This window comes from Scyliorhinus torazame, chromosome 27, assembly GCF_047496885.1.
Source record: "Scyliorhinus torazame isolate Kashiwa2021f chromosome 27, sScyTor2.1, whole genome shotgun sequence".
In the NCBI taxonomy this organism is placed as follows: domain Eukaryota; kingdom Metazoa; phylum Chordata; class Chondrichthyes; order Carcharhiniformes; family Scyliorhinidae; genus Scyliorhinus; species Scyliorhinus torazame.
In genome coordinates this window covers 4001391-4022863 of record NC_092733.1, presented here as the reverse complement: position 1 = coordinate 4022863, position 21473 = coordinate 4001391, and the positions used below count along the sequence as shown (strand labels likewise).

General features: G+C 48.5%; 1 protein-coding gene across 1 annotated transcript in view; it reads right to left on the bottom strand.

Annotated features, from left to right (window-relative positions):
- LOC140403138 (vascular cell adhesion protein 1-like) overlaps window positions 1-16456 on the bottom strand; it is a 320011-nt gene extending 303555 nt beyond the window's left edge. The window contains exon 1 of the mRNA XM_072490802.1: window positions 16285-16456. Within this exon, the coding sequence (XP_072346903.1) occupies window positions 16285-16420 (136 nt within the window). The 5' untranslated portion in view covers window positions 16421-16456. The remainder of the gene's footprint in view (window positions 1-16284) is intronic.
- Window positions 16457-21473: the final 5017 nt, after the last annotated feature.

The following is a 21473-nucleotide window of genomic DNA, read 5'->3' as shown; positions in this document are numbered from 1 at the left end:
AAGTATTTTTTAAAGCAAAACAATGTTTATTCTATGAACTCAAGTTAACCTTTTTAAAACATACAGTGAACATCTGAGCAACTATCAATTGAAATACAACCCCCAAAGAATACAACACTAAGTAATGCATAATAACTTCCCAAACAACATCCAGAAGACAAAAGAAACATCTTTTAACAGAAGCACATCAGGTTTACCTTCACTACTGAGAACATTTATAATTCTGAATTCACCAAATGATCAAGAGACAGTCTTTTGATGGCAGAGCGAACAGCAGTACACCTGCTTTGTCTGGCTTCAGCTCCAACACTGAAAACAAAACTAAAACACACCCTGCAGCAAACAGCCTAAAACGAAAGTAAAAAGCTGACAGGCAGCCCAGCTCCGCCCATGCTCTGACATCAATGATAAACATCCATTTCTTAAAGGTACATTTCTTAAACACCCATTCCTTAAAGGCACTCTTACATGACTAATATAGTATATTAGTGTATGTTAGCGTATATTAGTGTATGTCACTGTATGTTAATGTTTGTTAGTATATGTTAGCATATTTTTGTGTATATTAGTGTAAGTTAGTATATATTGGTGTATGCTAATGTATGTTAGGGCATTTTAGTGTATGTTAATGCATGTGAGTGCCTGTTAATGCATGTTAGTGCACATTAGTGCATGTTAGTGTATATTAGTGTATGTTAGTGTATATTAGTGTATATTAGTGTATGTTAGTGTATATTAGTGTATGTTAGTGTAGGTTAGTGTATGTTAGTGCATGTTAGTGTATATTAGTGCATGTTAGTGTATGTTAGTGAATGTTAGTGCATGTTAGTGTATATTAGTGTACGTTAGTGCATGTTAGTGTATATTAGTGTAAGTTAGTGTTTATTAGTATATGTTAGTGTGTATTAGTGCATGTTAGTATATATTAGTGCATGTTAGTGCATGTTAGTGTATGTTAGTGCATGTTAGTGTATATTAGTGTAAGTTAGTGTTTATTAGTGTATGTTAGTGCATGTTAGTGCATATTAGTGCCTGTTAGTGTATGTTAGTGCATATTAGTGTATATTAGTGCTTGTTAGTGCATGTTAGTGTATATTAGTGTAAGTTAGTGTTTATTAGTGTAAGTTAGTGTTTATTAGTATATGTTAGTGTGTATTAGTGCATGTTAGTATATATTAGTGCATGTTAGTTCATGTTAGTGTATGTTAGTGCATGTTAGTGTATATTAGTGTAAGTTACTGTTTATTAGTGTATGTTAGTGCATGTTAGTGTATATTAGTGTAAGTTAGTGTTTATTAGTGTATGTTAGTGCATGTTAGTGTATATTAGTGTTTGTTAGTGCATGTTAGTGTATATTAGTGTAAGTTAGTGTTTATTAGTATATGTTAGTGCATGTTAGTGTATGTTAGTGCATGTTAGTGTATATTAGTGCTTGTTAGTGTACGTTAGTATATTAGTGCCTGTTAGTGTACGTTAGTGCATGTTAGTGTATATTAGTGCTTGTTAGTGCATGTTAGTGTATATTAGTGTAAGTTAGTGTTTATTAGTATATGTTAGTGCATGTTAGTGCATGTTAGTGTATATTAGTCTGTTGTTTCATTTTGATAAATATTCTTTTTTAATTGTTGGCACAGTGACTGGATTGGTTCCTCACTGGGTCGACAGTGACTGGATTGGTTCCTCACTGGGTCCACAGTGACTGGATTGGTTCCTCACTGGGTCCACAGTGACTGGATTGGTTCCTCACTGGGTCCACAGTGACTGGATTGGTTCCTCACTGGGTCCACAGTGACTGGATTGGTTCCTCACTGGGTCCACAGTGACTGGATTGGTTCCTCACTGGGTCCACAGTGACTGGATTGGTTCCTCACTGGGTCCACAGTGACTGGATTGGTTCCTCACTGGGTCTACAGTGACTGGGTTGGTTCCTCATGGGTCCACAGTGACTGGATTGGTTCCTCACTGGGTCCACAGTGACTGGATTGGTTCCTCACTGGGTCCACAGTGACTGGATTGGTTCCTCACTGGGTCCACAGTGACTGGATTGGTTCCTCACTGGGTCCACAGTGACTGGATTGGTTCCTCACTGGGTCCACAGTGACTGGATTGGTTCCTCACTGGGTCCACAGTGACTGGATTGGTTCCTCACTGGGTCCACAGTGACTGGATTGGTTCCTCACTGGGTCCACAGTGACTGGATTGGTTCCTCACTGGGTCCACAGTGACTGGATTGGTTCCTCACTGGGTCCACAGTGACTGGATTGGTTCCTTACTGGGTCCACAGTGACTGGATTGGTTCCTCACTGGGTCCACAGTGACTGGATTGGTTCCTCACTGGGTCCACAGTGACTGGATTGGTTCCTCACTGGGTCCACAGTGACTGAATTGGTTCCTCACTGGGTCCACAGTGACTGGATTGGTTCCTCACTGGGTCCACAGTGACTGGATTGGTTCCTCACTGGGTCCACAGTGACTGGATTGGTTCCTCATGGGTCCACAGTGACTGGGTTGGTTCCTTACTGGGTCCACAGTGACTGGATTGGTTCCTCACTGGGTCTACAGTGACTGAATTGGTTCCTCACTGGGTCCACAGTGACTGGATTGGTTCCTCACTGGGTCCACAGTGACTGGATTGGTTCCTCACTGGGTCCACAGTGACTGGATTGGTTCCTCACTGGGTCCACAGTGACTGGATTGGTTCCTCACTGGGTCCACAGTGACTGGATTGGTTCCTCACTGGGTCTACAGTGACTGGATTGGTTCCTCACTGGGTCTACATTGGTTCTTGATGGTGCCACGTGTTTGGAATATTGTGAGGAACAGTGTTTCAAATTATCCTCGGGGGTTTAGAGACACGCTCGCAGGTAACATCAGGTGGTCCTTAACCCTCCGCCACGCCTCCCTCTAAATCTCTCCTCCTTTAAGACACTTCTTCAAACCTACTTCTCTGACCACATTTTTGTTCACCTGTCTAATATCTGCTTCAAATGGTGTTCAAAAGGCCTTGAGAAGTTTTACTCTTTTGACGCCGCTATATAAATATATGCTGTTGCTGTTGTGTCCTCAAATCACTGAAAACAGACTTTTAATGACCCCAATGTCTAAGATTTGGAATAATTCTGTTGCCGATGTGATAGTGATGCATTTTAAATATCAAAGAAACTGCCACACAATTATTCCATTCACTGTGCCCCAGCCTGTACACAAAGCAGAGATATCTCATTCCTCTGCCCCACGAATTATTAGAATTTCCTCAAGTTCTGGAGCATTGATTGATGTATTTCAGCAGCTCCCCGTGAGACAGAACGTTTTCAAACGTCTTTGTTTCTGAGGAAATGCAATAAGTTTCCTGAGGAATATTTGCAGCTGTGATTCCGGAGCACATGGAAGGACGTTGGAGATGACAAACCCCATCTGTTCAGAACTATCATCTGCAAAGTTGGTAGGAGGGACATAAAAGTCACAATTTCCTGAATGGAATTTTACATTTGATGTTTACAGAAGTTGCTTGTTCTTGGATTCTCACACAATGACTCAAAGTATCAAGTCTCGAGTCTGGTTTCACAGAACTGAATCTATTTTCAATGCAGAAAAGGAAATTGGAAGTTGGTGTGTTGCAAACCTATCTAAAGCTGAAGACAGTCGCTGCACTAATGGGGCGGTGCCGGTGTTAAATAAAACTGTGAAATCCTGACCAAAGTAGATGCGAACCTTAGAAGAATTTTGCACCCACCCCCACCTTGTGCGAGCTATGTATAAGTCTATTTTAGTTTGTTCATTTTATGAGCTTCACAGTCCATCATCCTGTCACTGACAGTGAAGATTATCTGAATCTTCCCCCCCCCCCCCCCCCCCCCTCCCTCACTATCAACATCCTGGGGGTTACCATTGATCAGAAACTGAACTGGACCCAGCCACATAAATACTGTGGCTACCAGGGCAGGTCAGAGGCTGGGAATCCTGCGGAGAGTAACTCACCTCTTGACTCCCCAAAGCCTGTCCACCATCTACAAGGCACAAGTCCGGAGTGCAATGGAATACTCTCCACTTGCAGCTCCAACAACACTCAAGAAGCTTGACACCATCCAGGACAAAATAGCCACTTGATTGGCACCCTGAGATGTTGCAAGTAATCCTTCATAGACAGCTCAATAAACCCACCTCACATCATAGAATTATCATAGAATTTACAGTGCAGAAGGAGGCCATTCGGCCCATCGAGTCTGCACCGGCTCTTGGAAAGAGCACCCTACCCAAGCTCAACACCTCCACCCTATCTCCATAACCCAGTAACCCCACCCAACACTAAGGACAATTGTGGACACTAAGGGCAATTTATCGTGGCCAATCCACCTAACGTGCACATCTTTGGACTGTGGGTGGAAACCGGAGCACCCGGAGGAAACCCACGCAGACACGGGGAGAACATGCAGACTCCGCACAGACAGTGACCCAGCCGGGAATCGAACCTGGGACCCTGGAGCTGTGAAGCAATTGTGCTAACCACTATGCTACCGTGCTGCCCACATCACCCCCACCCTCAATAAACTCTCACTCCGAACACCCCCACCCTCAATAAACCCACCTCACATCACCCCCACCCTCAATAAACTCTCACTCCGAACACCTCCACCCTCAATAAACCCACCTCACATCACCCCCACCCTCAATAAACTCTCACTCAGAACACCCCCACCCTCAATAAACCCACCTCACATCACCCCCACCCTCAATAAACTCTCACTCCGAACACCCCCACCCTCAATAAACCCACCTCACATCACCCCCACCCTCAATAAACTCTCACTCCGAACACCTCCACCCTCAATAAACCCACCTCACATCACCCCCACCCTCAATAAACTCTCACTCCGAACACCCCCACCCTCAGTAAACCCACCTCACATCACCCCCACCTCAATAAACACAAACTCACATCACCCCCACCCTCAATAAACACAAACTCACATCACCCACACCCTCAATAAACACAAACTCACATTACCCCCACCCTCAATAAACACAAACTCACATCACCCCCACCCTCAACAAACACAAACTCACATTACCCCCACCCTCAATAAACACAAACACACATCACCCCCACCCTCAATAAACACAAACTCACATCACCCCCACCCTCAATAAACACAAACTCACATCACCCCCACTCTCAATAAACACAAACTCACATCACCCCCACCATCAATAAACACAAACTCACATCACCCCCACCCTCAATAAATTCTCACTCAGAACAGCCCCACCCTCAATAAACACAAACTCACATCACCCCCAACCTCAATAAACACAAACTCACATTACCCCCACCCTCAATAAACACAAACTCACATCACCCCCACCCTCAATAAACACAAACTCACATCACCCCCACCCTCAATAAACACAAACTCACATCACCCCCCCCTCAATAAATTCTCACTCAGAACAGCCCCACCCTCAATAAACACAAACTCACATCACCCCCACTCTCAATAAACACAAACTCACATCACCCCCACCATCAATAAACACAAACTCACATCACCCCCACCCTCAGTAAACCCACCTCACATCACCCCCACCTCAATAAACACAAACTCACATCACCCCCACCCTCAATAAACACAAACTCACATCACCCCCACCCTCAATAAACACAAACTCACATTACCCCCACCCTCAATAAACACAAACTCACATCACCCCCACCCTCAATAAACACAAACTCACATTACCCCCACCCTCAATAAACACAAACTCACATCACCCCCACTCTCAATAAACACAAACTCACATCACCCCCACCCTCAATAAACACAAACTCACATCACCCCCACCCTCAATAAATTCTCACTCAGAACAGCCCCAACCTCAATAAACACAAACACACATCACCCCCAACCTCAATAAACACAAACTCACATTACCCCCACCCTCAATAAACACAAACTCACATCACCCCCACCCTGAATAAACACAAACTCACATCACCCCCACCCTCAATAAACACAAACTCACATCACCCCCACCCTCAATAAATTCTCACTCAGAACAGCCCCACCCTCAATAAACAAACTCACATCACCCCCACTCTCAATAAACACAAACTCACATCACCCCCACCCTCAATAAACACAAACTCACATCACCCCCACCCTCAATAAATTCTCACTCAGAACAGCCCCACCCTCAATAAACACAAACTCACATTACCCCCACCCTCAATAAACACAAACTCACATCACCCCCACCCTCAATAAACACAAACTCACATTACCCCCACCCTCAATAAACACAAACTCACATCACCCCCTCCCTCAGTAAATTCTCACTCAGAACAGCCCCACCCTCAATAAACACAAACTCACATCACCGCCACCCTCAATAAACACATACTCACATCACCCCCACCCTCAATAAATTCTCACTCAGAACAGCCCCACCCTCAATAAACACAAACTCACATCACCCCCACCCTCAATAAACACAAACTCACATTACCACCACCCTCAATAAACACAAACTCACATCACCCCCACCCTCAATAAACACAAACTCACATCACCCCCACCCTCAATAAATTCTCACTCAGAACAACCCCACCCTCAATAAACACAAACTCACATCACCCCCACCTCAATAAACACAAACTCACATCACCCCCACCTCAATAAACACAAACTCACATCACCCCCACCCTCAATAAACACAAACTCACATCACCCCCACCCTCAATTAATTCTCACTCAGAACAGCCCCACCCTCAATAAACACAAACTCACATCACCCCCACCCTCAATAAACACAAACTCACATTACCCCCACCCTCAATAAACACAAACTCACATCACCCCACCCTCAATAAACATAAACTCACATCACCCCACCCTCAATAAACACAAACTCACATCACCCCCACCCTCAATAAACCCACCTCACATCACCCCCACCCTCAATAAACTCTCACTCCGAACACCCCCACCCTCAATAAACCCACCTCACATCACCCCCACCCTCAATAAACACAAACTCACATCACCCCCACCCTCAATAAACACAAACTCACATGACTCCCACCCTCAATAAACACAAACTCACATCACCCCCACCCTCAATAAACACAAACTCACATGACTCCCACCCTCAATAAACACAAACTCACATCACCCCCACCCTCAATAAACACAAACTCACATCACCCCCACCCTCAATAAACTCTCACTCCGAACACCCCCACCCTCAATAAACACAAACTCACATCACCCCCACCCTCAATAAACACAAACTCACATCACCCCCACCCTCAATAAACACAAACTCACATCACCCCCACCCTCAATAAACACAAACTCACATCACCCCCACCCTCAATAAACTCTCACTCCGAACACCCCCACCCTCAATAAACACAAACTCACATCACCCCCACCCTCAATAAACACAAACTCACATCACCCCCACCCTCAATAAACACAAACTCACATCACCCCCACCCTCAATAAACACAAACTCACATCACCCCCACCCTCAATAAACACAAACTCACATCACCCCCACCCTCAATAAACACAAACTCACATCACCCCCACCCTCAATAAACACAAACTCACATCACCCCCACCCTCAATAAACTCTCACTCCGAACACCCCCACCCTCAATAAACACAAACTCACATCACCCCCACCCTCAATAAACACAAACTCACATCACCCCCACCCTCAATAAACACAAACTCACATCACCCCCACCCTCAATAAACACAAACTCACATCACCCCACCCTCAATAAACACAAACTCACATCACCCCCACCCTCAATAAACACAAACTCACATCACCCCCACCCTCAATAAACACAAACTCACATCACCCCACCCTCAATAAACACAAACTCACATCACCCCACCCTCAATAAACACAAACTCACATCACCCCCACAGCCATTCCTTCTCCAGTTTCTCCAGCGGACGAGCCCAATCTCCATTCCACCCTTCTCCCAATCCCAGCCTCAACTTTAATTATGTGATTCAAACCGAACATAGGGGAGGCAGTGGCACAGTAGCATTGTCACTGGACTAGTAATCCAGAGACCCAGGGGAATGCTCTGGGGACCTGGGTTCGAATCCCACCAGGGCAGCTGGTGGAATTTGAATTCAATAAAAGTCTGGAATTAAAAGGCTAATGATGACCATGAAAACCTTGCCGATTGTCATAAAACCCCATCTGGTTCACTAATGTCCTTCAGGGAAGGAAATCTGCTGTCCTTACCTGGTCGGATGCATGGAGGGTACGGGAGAAGAAAGCCACGGGCCTGCCCGCTTGGTTGAGGGTGGCTGCCAGAGCTACGTCGGACGCATCGCTCTCGACCTGGAAGGGGAGGGACTCATCGATGGTGCGCATCGTGGCCTTTGCAATGTCTGCTTTGATGTGGCTGAAGGCCTGGCGGGCTTCCATCGCCGAGGGGAAGGTTGTGGACTGGATCAGGGGTCGGGCTTTGTCTGCGTAGTTGGGGACCCACTGTGCGTAATAACTGAAAAACCCGAGGCAGCGCTTCAGGGCCTTGGGGAAGTGAGGGAGGGGGAACTCTATAAGGGGGCGCATGCGCTCAGGGTCGGGGCCTATAACTCCATTTCGCACTACGTAGCCGAGAATGGCTAGGCGGTCGGTGCTAAACACGCATTTATCCTTATTGTACGTTAAGTTAAGGATTTTCACGGTCTGGAGAAATTTGCGGAGGTTGGTGTCGTGGTCCTGCTGGTCATGGCCGCAGATGGTGACGTTATCCAGATACGGGAACGTTGCGCGTAAGCCGTACCGGTCAACCATTCGGTCCATCTCTCACTGGAAGACCGAGACCCCATTAGTGACACCAAAGGGAACTCTTAAAAATTGATAGAGCCGCCCATCTGCTTCGAAGGCAGTGTCCTTGCGGTCACTATTACGGAGGGGTAGCTGGTGGTGGGCAGACTTGAGATCCACCGTGGAGAAGACCTTGTATTGCGCGATCCTGTTTACCAGGTCGGATATGCGGGGGAGAGGGTACGCATCCAGCTGCGTAAACCTGTTGATGGTCTGACTGTAGTCAATGACCATCCTATGTTTCTCCCCGGTCTTTACCACCACTACTTGAGTTCTCCTGGGACTGTTGCTCGCTTCGCTGACCCCTTCCTTCAGCAGCCTTTGGACCTCGGACTTGGTGAAGGTCCGGTCCTGGGCACTGTACCGTCTGCTCCTGGTGGTGACGGGTTTGCAATCCGGGGTGAGGTTCGCAAACAGGGAAGGCGGGTCGACCTTAAGGGTCGCGAGGCCGCAAACAGTAAGGGGGGTATAGGGCCGCCGAATTTAACGGTCAGGCTTTGTAGGTGGCACTGGAAATCCAGCCCCAGGCGGGTGGCCGCGCAGAGGTGCGGCAGGACATACAGGCGGAAATTGTTGAATTTCCTGCCTTGGACGGTGAGGTTCGCGAGGCAGAACCCCTTTATCTCCACCGAGTGTGACCCGGAGGCCAGGGAGATCCTTTGATTGACGGGATGGGTGACAAGAGAACAGCGCCTTACCGTGTCGGGGTGAACAAAGCTTTCCGTGCTCCCAGAGTCAATCAAGCAAGACGTCTCGTGGCCGTTGATGGAGACCGTCGTTGTAGCTGTTGCAAGCGTCCGGGGCCGACTCTGGTCCAGAGTCACCGAGGCCAGCTGAAGTAATTGAGGGTTCTGATCGGGCAGCGTGTAGTCGGCTGTGCTGGGGGCCTGGGGCCCCATCCAAGATGGCGTCACCCATGGGTCACACATGGTGTCCGGGGATGAAGAAGATGGTGGCAGCGAGGGACAAAATGGCGGCGCCCACCCGTCCAGCATGGTGTCCGGGGGGCAAAATGGCCACGCCCGTGGGTCGCACGTGGCCTTAGGAGAGGGAGGTGGCGGTGAGCGCTGGGCGGTCGAGGCCTGAAGGGGGGGTTGCCGCGCCTGTCCGGAGTCGCTGGACACCGCGGCCACGGCACGGGCCTGGCAGACCCCCACAAAGTGGCCCTTCTTGCCGCACCCTTTGCAGGTGGCGGTGCGGGCCGGGCAGGGCGGGCGGGGATGATTCACCTGCCCGCAGAAGAAACAGAGGGGTCCGGCGGCGTTAGCGGGCCATCTCGCCGCGCAGGCCTGCGGGGTCAGGGGGAAGGTCAGTGGGCCTGCTGCTGCGGGGTGCCACACAGCCCAGGGGGCCGCCGCGCGATCGGGTGCAAAGGACAGCGCGTTTTTGTAGGCAACGTCCATGGACCCTGCCAGGGCTCGTGCCTCTGTGAGTCCCAGAGTGTCCCTTTCTAGGAGCCTTCGGCGGATATCGGGGGAGGTCATACCTGCCATGAAAGCATCCCTGATCAAAAGTTCCGTGTGTTCGCTCCCCGAAACTTGCGGGCAGCCACAGTTTCGGCCCAGCACCAGCAGCGCTCGGTAGAAATCTTCCAACGTTTCCTCGGGGCTTTGCCGCCTTGTCGCCAGCAGGTGACGAGCGTAGACCTGGTTCACAGGTTGGATATAATGTCCTTCTAGCAGTTCGATCGCGGCATCATAGTTCTCCGCCTCCTCGATAAGAGGGTAGATCCCAGGGCTGACCCGTGAGCGTAGGAGATGCATCTTTTGTCCTTCCATGGCGGTGTCGGCGGCTGTGTCGAGGTAGCCCTTAAAGCACGCCAGCCAGTGTTTAAAAATAGCAGCAGAGTTGTCCGCGTGGGGGCTGAGCTGAAGGCACTCCGGTTTGATGCGGAGATCCATCCTTCCAACTGGAGTTGTAGCAGATTAAATTGATGCGCAATCAATTACTCACAAGACAAAGTGATTCATAACTGAAGGCTTTAATCTACTAGAACTCGTCCCCAGCAGCTTAGATACAGAAAGTGAAGGCTGCTGGGACGGCACCGGTTCTTATACTCCGCCTCTCAGGGCGGAGCTATGTACAACAGCCAATGGTAGACTCCTGGGTCTAACCAATGGTCATCCACCTCTTAGGTACCGCGATACCTGGTACTATCACAGTGCCCGTATCTTGTGCAGAAAAAGAGCGAGGTTAACTTCATCAACAGCTGCTATTCAACATCACAAATCCCTGCAAAACGTCTTGTCCTTGTGGATGCTCACTGCCTCCTGGCCTCTCCACCAACAACTCCACCCCCACAACCCCCTCCCCAACCTCCTCTACCTGCCACCCCTCCACAGGTCTTACTTCTCTCCATCACCCGAAGGTCCACATACTACCCTGGACCTGGACACCTGGTACTGAGCTTCAAAATACTGACCACACCAGCCTCTGGCGCTGTGGGGACCAGAGGTGAGAAATGCTCCTGAGGGAGGGGCAGAAGAATTTGGCTGCAATTCTCCGGCGCTTTGTGAGCAGTGGGGTTCTCTGTCCCCACGGCAGTGCGCCCTGCCTGCGGGATTCCCGGTGGTGTGGGGTGGCTTCGATGGGAATTCCCATTGACAGTGTCAGGAGCAGACATTCTGGCCGAAGGTGAACCGTGCACCCCCTTCCCGCGCAAGGAAACAGGCGGCTGGGAGGCCAGAGAATTGCGTCCCTCATCTTGAGCCAATGATCACGCGTTAAGTGGCTATGGGACAGTCTGGATTGGCAGCGTATCCACTGTCAACTCCTCAGATGTCGGAATGGGAAACGCCACCATTTAACAGCCTTTGAACAGAAACCATAGCCAATATCTGCTGTGAATACAGTTCTAATTGATTATGAACCAGGAACATTGCAATGGATCTGTGATTTTAGAGGAATCATCTTTTGTTTAAAATGCTCCCCCTTCCCCCCCCCACAATGGAAATTCTACCTTCCTTCAGAAAAACTAACGACAGAGCTAACACCCAATGAAAACTGTATTGGGAACAAAAAGAAAATAATTGTTTTGCTCTCCCATGTTGCCTTTTATTCACCTGTTCTCTTAGCCCAGAGGGGCTTTGATTAGGTAGATGCTCAAAGGCTGTTTCTCTGATTGGAGAGCCTAGAACTGCGGATTAGTGGCATGAATTTCCACTCTGGATGTATCCCGGCTCTGCAAACCCAAGCTGGGAGAAAGTGCCCTGGAAGCTGGGATTTCCACCCTGCAGCGGTGGGGGTCTTTGGCAGTTGGACGGTTCAAGGCTGGAATGAGTGCAGGGGCTGCTGGGAGTGGAGGTGGACTGATAGAAGGACTGCCTCACGTACCGACACTTTGTCAAGTATATCAAGTATAGCCCATACTCCGCATGCTCTCTATGTCCTACCTATGTCAACCCATGAACCGTGTACCAATGCCCTCTACCATCCTCTATGGCCCCTCATACTTTCAATGCCAATCAGTGTCCCCTCCCCACCCACCAACCTTTTCCCTTACATCTACCATGTCAATACTCCTAGTAACCACCAGGGGCAGATCTCAGGAGATTAAATAAAATAAAGTTCTAAATATCTATTGCACGCTTTATTTATTTAAATCACACTAATTCATAAAAACCCATTCAATACATTTACTTCCTTCAGCTACATGATCCCTTATGAGAACAAACATTTTATTCAAGTGCTTACCATGGGCAGCACGGTTAGCACAGTGAATAGCACTGTAGCTTCACAGCGCCAGGGTCCCAGGTTCGATTCCCCGCTGGGTCACTGTCTGTGCGGAGTCTGCACGTTCTCCCCGTGTCTGCGTGGGTTTCCTCCGGGTGCTCCGGTTTCCTCCCACAGTCCAAAGATATGCAGGTTAGGCGGTTTGGCCATGATATATTGCCCTTAGTGTCCAAAAAGGTTAGGAGGGGTTATTGGGTTATGGGGATAGGGTGAAAGTGAGAGCTTAAGTGGGTCAGTGCAGACTCGATGGGCCGAATGGCCTCCTTCTGCACTGTTATGTTCTATGTTCTGTTATAAAAACATGCATTGAAATTCATAGTCTCACTTCACAAACACTTGGGACAGCTAATCAACAATGAAATGGAGACACCCTACGCTGATAATGGAAGTTTGTGAAATCAGTCATGGAACACAAATCCAGTAATGAACGCTTCTCATTCTCTCTGTATTGACATTAACTATGATTTTTTTTTAAATATTCTGCAGTTTTTTCTCCCAGAGATTTGAAGGGCTGGATTTTTAAATACTTTGACAGAGTGACAGTTGTGTTTGACACTTTTGACAGACCCACTTGACAACTCTCTCGGCAGTTCCAATGGGTTTATGCACTTTTTACACATACCCATGTCCACTTTTAACAATACCAAAGAGCAACTTTTCCAAACGTACACATCACTTCCCCCAGAGGTATTCAAAGGGGTATCGACCTCTCCAAAAAGTTATCTGACCTCTCCAAAGGACTCTGCAATGTTCAGGACCAGGTCTACTCTGTGCATGTTATGTTTCATACACCTAGGTCACCACAATCAGGCATGTGTGAAGGCAGCTGCCTCCCCAAAATACATATGTGTGAAATGTGACCCACCCTCAGCCCTGCCTTCGCGAAAATAGTAGGTGCCATGTTTCAGAGCCAGCATTCCGGATTTCTACCTCTTCCGCCATTTTCACAGTGATGGGGAACATATGGGAGTTCAGGTTTAAATGGTCACTGTATTGAATGATGGTGCAGTGTAGTGGTCGTGTGACCGAGTCCTGCTCCTATTTCTTATGTTCTGTGATTATTGGGATTTAATTAATTACTAACATTATATTTCACTTGAGTGACTTACTGAAGGAGAGGGAGGATGTCAGGTGCCCCGCTGCCGGTGGTTTGGGAGGAAGGGTAGCGGCCGGAATGAACTGCCAGCTTGCTGGAGGTTTGGGTGAATTGATTTACCATCTGATGGTGCTTTTGTTTGGACTGCTGGCTGTTTAATGTTCTATGTCTGGAAACTGTGTGTTGTTCCTGCTGCTCCAGCTTCTGTGGCCTGGATCAGGGGCTGGCTGGAGTAGGTGACCAGCTGCTGGGATAGCAGGAGGAGGGAGGTGGCTCACCTCAACTGGACACCTTGGAGGCCATGAAGACCTGTCTTTGAAGGATGTTGGCAGCTTTCGTGTGATAATGACTGTTTCTGTTTCAAGTTTGGAGGCCATGTAAATGGCTGGTGCCTTTTGGACTGTTGCATATTGTTGTTTAATGTTCAGAATTTATACGCTTGCCATTGTATTGTTGCTGTCTCTCGTTTAATGTCTGCTGCGACCTGTCTCACCTCTGGCCAATTGCCAGTACTGGAGAAGGGGTGTGATCTCTCTCTCTCTCCTCCGCTGTGTCCCATATCAGAGTGACCTTTTCCAGTGATCTGTACTGCTTGTTCTCACGCACATGTACTCTAACAGGCATGCACGCGCAGTAGTTCACACATATACTCTATATGCACACACATTCTCACTGATAGGCACGCACTCGCGCATACTTTCCTGTACACGCACGGAGCACCTTTCCATCGATGTGGGTCTGCTGCTGGGGCTCCGTGGGTGGGGGTTGACCTGTTGCTCTTATTAGCCTTAGTTTTATTAGCTCTAATTCTGTCACCTTTGCTCACGAGTCGCCAGGTATCTTTCTGATACCGCCACGTGGTTCAAGCTCGAGTTATGATTAATAATGCAGCACACCGCTTAGTAAAAGTTAAAACAACGATCATTTATTACATACAGCAATAATTACTTATACAATAATCCTACTTTTAGACTATTACCGACCACTAAAGGCCAATATTTAACTTTGGAAATGGCCCACCAGGTCAGGGAAACAAATTGTCTTTCGAATTGGGTCTGGCCTGCGGGATTCAAAGCTGGTACAGGTCGATAGTCAGGAGCACCTATCTGGTAGCGATTGCTGCAGTAAGACTTACTGTTTTCTTTGTCGAAGGGTCTCGAAGGTTGCGAGCAGGAAGAGAAGAGTCGAGTTGAACTTGGCCCCTATTCTTATAGTCCCCAGGGGCTTCCTGCCTCTCGGGGCGGACCTCGTACCTGGTTCCAAGTGATTGGACTTGGTCCGAATCACTTAGTTCAATATTCCCCAATACTGGAGCGATTCCTTGATCGGGGGGTGGTCGTTTACCTTCCTTTGTGTCAGCCCCTGCTGGCGCCGAAAGGTCTGGGTCGGCTTTGTGTTGCTAATGTCGTAGCAATTGTTCCCGGGGATGGCTGCTTAATATGCAGATGGCTGGGTTGATGTGCTGTTAATGGCTGCAGGTATCGGTCTGGGCCGACTTCCCCAGAGCCGAATACACCGAATACAACCTGCAGCTGTCCGTTTGAGTCCTGTTGGCTGATTTTCCCATCAGCCTCTTTCATTCGCCATTTTAGATCGGGGTTTGACCATTCTAATCGGGTATCAGCCATTTTAGGTGGCTACAGACCCCATGGGGGGGTGGGGTTTGACCCGGGGGGGGGGGGGGGGGGTTGACCCGGGGGGGGGGGGGGGTTTGCTCCGGGGAGGGGGGGTTAGGGTGAGGGTTATTTGACCTGGCAGCTGGTGAGGTTGTGCTCTTTTTGTTTTTTGTCTCGATTTGGTCTTTAGTGGGCAGCTGGTGTCCTTATTATGTTGTTGCCTGTTTTGTGTTTTCCTCCGGTGTACTCTACGGATGCGGGTGGGGGCAGGGGTATTCCCTCTCCTTCCTCCGCTACAGACCGTGTCAGCGGGACCTTTTCCAGTGGTCTGTGCTGCTCGTTCTCACGCACACGTGCTCTGACAGGCACACACGCGCAGTCGTTCACACATATACTCTTTATGCATGCACACTCTTACGCCGATATGCATGCACTAATGTTCCTGTACTCGCATTTGGCGCCCTTCCCCCTATAACTGACCATTGAACGCCCAGTTTTCACCCAACTCCAAGAAGCATTCTCACTCAGCCAAGGCAGCATTCAGTGCTTAATATCAGATCATCTTAATTACTCTTGGACTCTTCTTCCCCAGTCCTCGTCATGACAGAATATGGTCCTTACAAACTAGAAGCGATAAAACCCAACCTTGCCCAGTACTTCCCAATCAGCGCTCCCCTTTTATGCCTCTCCTGCTGCTGCAGGGCAAGATCACTCTGAAGATTTAAAAAGTTAAAAATCAAAGAAAAAAAGGAAAAAGTTCCCCCCTGCACCGAATTCCCACTGATCGGCAAATTCCCAACACCCACGTTCCCACTGGCTGTCTCTCACTTCGGATAGCTCACTGAAATGACCAGATGATTTGTCTGATGTTAGCTGAATGAAGAATATTGGTGAGGGCACCAGATCCTTTCCAATAGTGTCTTGGGATCTTTAAAATTCACCTGAGAGGGAAAACAGGGCCCCGGAATAACATCTCACCTGAAAGGTGTGGCACTCCCTCACTCTGCGCTGTCGTGCCGGTGACGCACGAATGAATTGCCTGTTGGATGGCACAGTGAAATCCATCTGAAAAAGCAGGGGTGAGATACAGCCTGAACCTCAAAGACTGATCCATTTTTGTAAAGTGAACCCCAATAATATATTTGAGGTTGTTATAAACTCTAGACTTAGGACCTGCAGATGAAGCTCGGAAGAAGAAAGCTGAATGGGCAGCTTCAGGTGGTGAATGGATTGGCCAGAGAGGCAGTGGGGGAATAGTTCAAGGAGAAATAGGTATAGGAGGGAGTTGGCTATTTGGCTTGGCGAGACAGGAAAGTGCAAATATAAAAAGGATTAGCGTGTCTTTCAAATTCAGCTTGTTTGTACTTGTCGGAAAATTATTGAGCACCAGGGAAAAACTTACGAGAAATGACTACATTTTTCTGGCATATTTGAATTATTACATGAAAAGCTTCTGTGGAAAAACTAGTTTGATCTTGTCACTTCCCACATTCTCCTGATAAGGAGGGTCAGGGCAGCTTTCTAATTGTGCAACAGTTTAATTTGGGCAGTCAATGGCTACAGGCTAATGCTGTGACAAACAGGAAAACAAATCAGGACTAGAATGGTGTTTTCTGGGTTTAGAACATAGATAGAACATGGAACAGTACAGCACAGTACAGGCCCTTCGAACATGGAACAGTACAGCACAGTACAGGCCCTTCGAACATGGAACAGTACAGCACAGTACAGGCCCTTCGAACATGGAACAGTACAGCACAGTACAGGCCCTTCAAACATGGAACAGTACAGCACAGTACAGGCCCTTCAGCCCACAATGTTGTGCCGACCATTTATCCTAATCTAAGATCAACCTAACCTACACCCCTTCAATTTACTGCTGTCCATGTGCCTGTCCAAGAGTCGCTTAAATGTCCCTAATGACTCTGACTCCACCACCTCTGCTGGCAGTGCGTTCCACACACCCACCACTCTCTGTGTAAAGAACCTACATAGAACATAGAACATAGAACAATACAGCGCAGTACAGGCCCTTCGGCCCACGATGTTGCACCGAAACAAAAGCCATCTAACCTACACCTCTGACATCTCCCCTATACCTTTCACCATGACAGCCATTTCCACCCTGGGGAAAAGTCTCTGGCTATCCACTCTATCCCTGCCTCTCATCACCTTGTACACCTCTATCAAGTCACCTCTCTTTCTTCTTTGCTCCACTGAGAAAAGCCCTAGCTCCCTCAACCTTTCTTCATAAGATATGTCCTCCAGTCCAGGCAGCATCCTGGTAAATCTCCTCTGCACCCTCTCCAAAGTATCCACATTCTTCCTATAATGAGGCGACCAGAACTGGACACAATATTCCAAGTGTGGTCTAACTAGAGTTTTATAAAGCTGCAGCAAAACCTCGCGGCTCTTAAACTCAATCCCCCTGTTAATGAAAGCCAACACACCATTTTCCTTCTTAACGACCCTATCGGATGGTTATGTCTAGCACGAGGGGACATACCTTTAAATTGAGGGGAGATAGATATAGGACAGACGTCAGAGGTAGGTTCTTTACTCAGAATGTGGAGATGCCGGCGTTGGACTGGGGTGAGCACAGTACGAAGTCTTACAACACCAGGTTAAAATCCAACAGGTTTGTTTCGATGTCACTAGCTTTCGGAGCGCTGCTCCTTCCTCAGGTGAATGAAGAGGTCTGTTCCAGAAACACATATATAGACAGATTCAAAGATGCCAAACAATGCTTGGAATGCGAGCATTCCAAACTTGGCACCACCACCGGCAGCAACCAAGCCACCCCAGGTGTCACAGTAGAAAACAATACAGGGAAATCTATTGTCAACTTGTCAGACTACACCCTTCAACCAGATGAAATCGAAGTCCTCGCAGAGGGCTCAATTTCTGCACCACCACCAAAATGGACCCCATCAGTCTCGCGGCAGACACGGAGGAATTCATCAGGCGAATGAGGCTCCGGGAATTCTTCCACAGACCCCAAGAGGCCAACAGCGAACCCAAGCAGACTACCAATGAACCGGAACAGCAGACCGAGAGATCTGCGGTGCAGCAACCGAAGAGGAAAGAGTCGAATTGGACCCCTCCGGAAGGCCGCTGCCTTAGACTCGACATGTATGCTCAAGCCGTCAGGAGTCACGTCAATGCCAGATTCATCAGTCGCATTCACAAGACAGCCCCGAACGTCACCCAAGCACAACGCAATGCCATCCGCGCTCTCAAGACCAACCACAGCATCATCATCAAACCAGCAGACAAAGGGGGGGCCACTGTCGTACTGAACAGAACGGACTACTGCAAAGAAGTATACCGACAACTGAACAACCAAGAACACTACAGACAGTTACCCGCAGATCCGACCAAGGAACACATCCGCCAACTTAACAGACTGATCAAGACCTTGGATCCAGATCTTCAGAGCACCCTACGTGCTCTCATCCCACGTACTCCCCGCATTGGAGATCTCTACTGCCTCCCGAAAATACATAAGGCCAACACACCAGGCCGCCCTATCGTTTCAGGCAATGGGACCCTGTGTGAGAACCTCTCTGGCTACATCGAGGGCATCTTGAAACCCATCGTACAAGGTACACCCAGCTTCTGTCGCGACACGACGGACTTCCTACAGAAACTCAGCACCCATGGACCAGTTGAACCAGGAACATTCCTCGTCACAATGGACGTCTCAGCACTCTACACCAGCATCCCCCATGACGACGGCATTGCTGCAACAGCCTCAGTACTCAACACCGACAACTGCCAATCTCTAGACGCAATTCTGCAACTCATCCGCTTCATTCTGGATCACAACGTCTTCACCTTCGACAACAAGTTCTTCATCCAGACGCACGGAACAGCCATGGGGACCAAATTCGCACCCCAATACGCCAACATCTTCATGCACAAGTTTGAACAGGACCTACTCACCGCACAGGACCTTCAACCGACGTTATACACCAGATACATCGATGACATTTTTTTCCTTTGGACCCACGGCGAAGAATCACTGAAACGACTACACGATGACATTAATAAGTTCCATCCAACCATCAGACTCACCATGGACTACTCTCCAAAATCAGTTGCATTCTTGGACACACTCGTCTCCATCAAGGACGGTCACCTCAGCACTTCGCTTGACCGCAAACCTACGGATAACCTCATGATGCTCCACTTCTCCAGCTTCCACCCTAAACACATTAAAGAAGCCATCCCCTATGGACAAGCGCTCCGTATACACAGGATCTGCTCAGACGAGGAGGAGCGTAACAGACATCTACAGACGTTGAAAGATGCCCTCGTACGAACGGGATATGGTACTCGACTCATCGATCGACAGTTCCAACGCGCCACAGCGAAAAACCGGACTGACCTCCTCAGAAGACAAACATGGGACACAACCGACAGAATACCCTTCGTCGTCCAGTACTTCCCCGGAGCGGAGAAACTACGTCATCTTCTTCACAGCCTTCAACACGTCATTGATGACGATGAACATCTTGCCAAGGTCATCCCCACACCCCCACTACTTGCCTTCAAACAACCGCGCAACCTCAAACGAACCATTGTTTGCAGCAAACTACCCAGTCTTCAGAACAGTGACCACGACACCACACAACCCTGTCATGGCAATCTCTGCAAGACGTGCCAGATCATCGACATGGATACCACTATTACACGTGAGAACACCACCCACCAGGTACGCGGTACATACTCGTGCGACTCGGCCAACGTTGTCTACCTCATACGCTGCAGGAAAGGATGTCCCGAAGCGTGGTACATTGGCGAGACCATGCAGACGCTGCGACAACGAATGAACGGACATCGCGCAACAATCACCAGGCAGGAATGTTCCCTTCCAGTCGGGGAACACTTCAGCAGTCAAGGGCATTCAGCCTCTGATCTCCGGGTAAGCGTTCTCCAAGGCGGCCTTCAGGACCCGCGACAACGCAGAATCGCCGAGCAGAAACTTATAGCCAAGTTCCGCACACATGAGTGCGGCCTCAACCGGGACCTGGGATTCATGTCGCATTACATTCATCCCCCACCATCTGGCCTGTGAAATCCTACCAACTGTCCTGGCTTGGTACAATTCACACCTCTTTAACCTGGGGTTACCCCATCTCTGGATCTGTAAAGATTTAATCACCTGCTAATGCTCGCATTCCAAGCATTGTTTGGCATCTTTGAATTTGTCTATATATGTGTTTCTGGAACAGACCTCTTCATTCACCTGAGGAAGGAGCAGTGCTCCGAAAGCTAGTGACATCGAAACAAACCTGTTGGACTTTAACCTGGTGTTGTAAGACTTCGTACTTTACTCAGAGAGTAGTAAGGGTGTGGAATGCCCTGCCTGCAACAGTAGTGGACTCGCCAACACTAAGGCCATTCAAATGGTCATTGCATAGACATATGGACAATAAGGGAATAGTGTAGATGGGCTTTAGAGTGGTTTCACAGGTCGGCGCAACATCGAGGGCCGAAGGGCCTGTACTGCGCTGTAATGTTCTATGTTCTATCAACCTGGGTGGCAACTTTGAGGAATGTATGTACGTGGACCCCAAGATCCCTCTGTTCCTCCACACTTCCAAGAATCCTGCCTTTAACCCTGTATTCAGCATTCAAATTCGACCTTCCAAAATGAATCACTTCACATTTATCAAGGTTGAACTCCATCTGCCACTTCTCAGCCCAGCTCTGAATCCTGTCTATGTCCTGTTGTAACCTGCAACAACCCTCAACCTATCCACAACTCCCTCAACCTTTGTGTCATCGGCAAACTTACTAACCCACCCTTCCACTTCCTCATCCAAGTCATTTATAAAAACCACAAAGAGCAGAGGTCCCAGAACAGATCCTTGCGGGACACCACTGGTCACCGACCTCCAGGCGGAATACTTTCCATCCACTACCACTCGCTGTCTTCTTTCGGCCAGCCAATTCTGTATCCAGACAGCCAACTTTCCCTGCATCCCATGCCCCCTAACTTTCTGAATGAGCCTACCATAGGGAATCTTATCAAATGCCTTACTGAAATCCATATACACCACATCCACTGCCCGACTTTCATCAATGTGTCTCGTCACATCCTCAAAGAATTCAATGAGGCTTGTGAGGCATGACCTGCCCCTCACAAAGCCATCCTGACT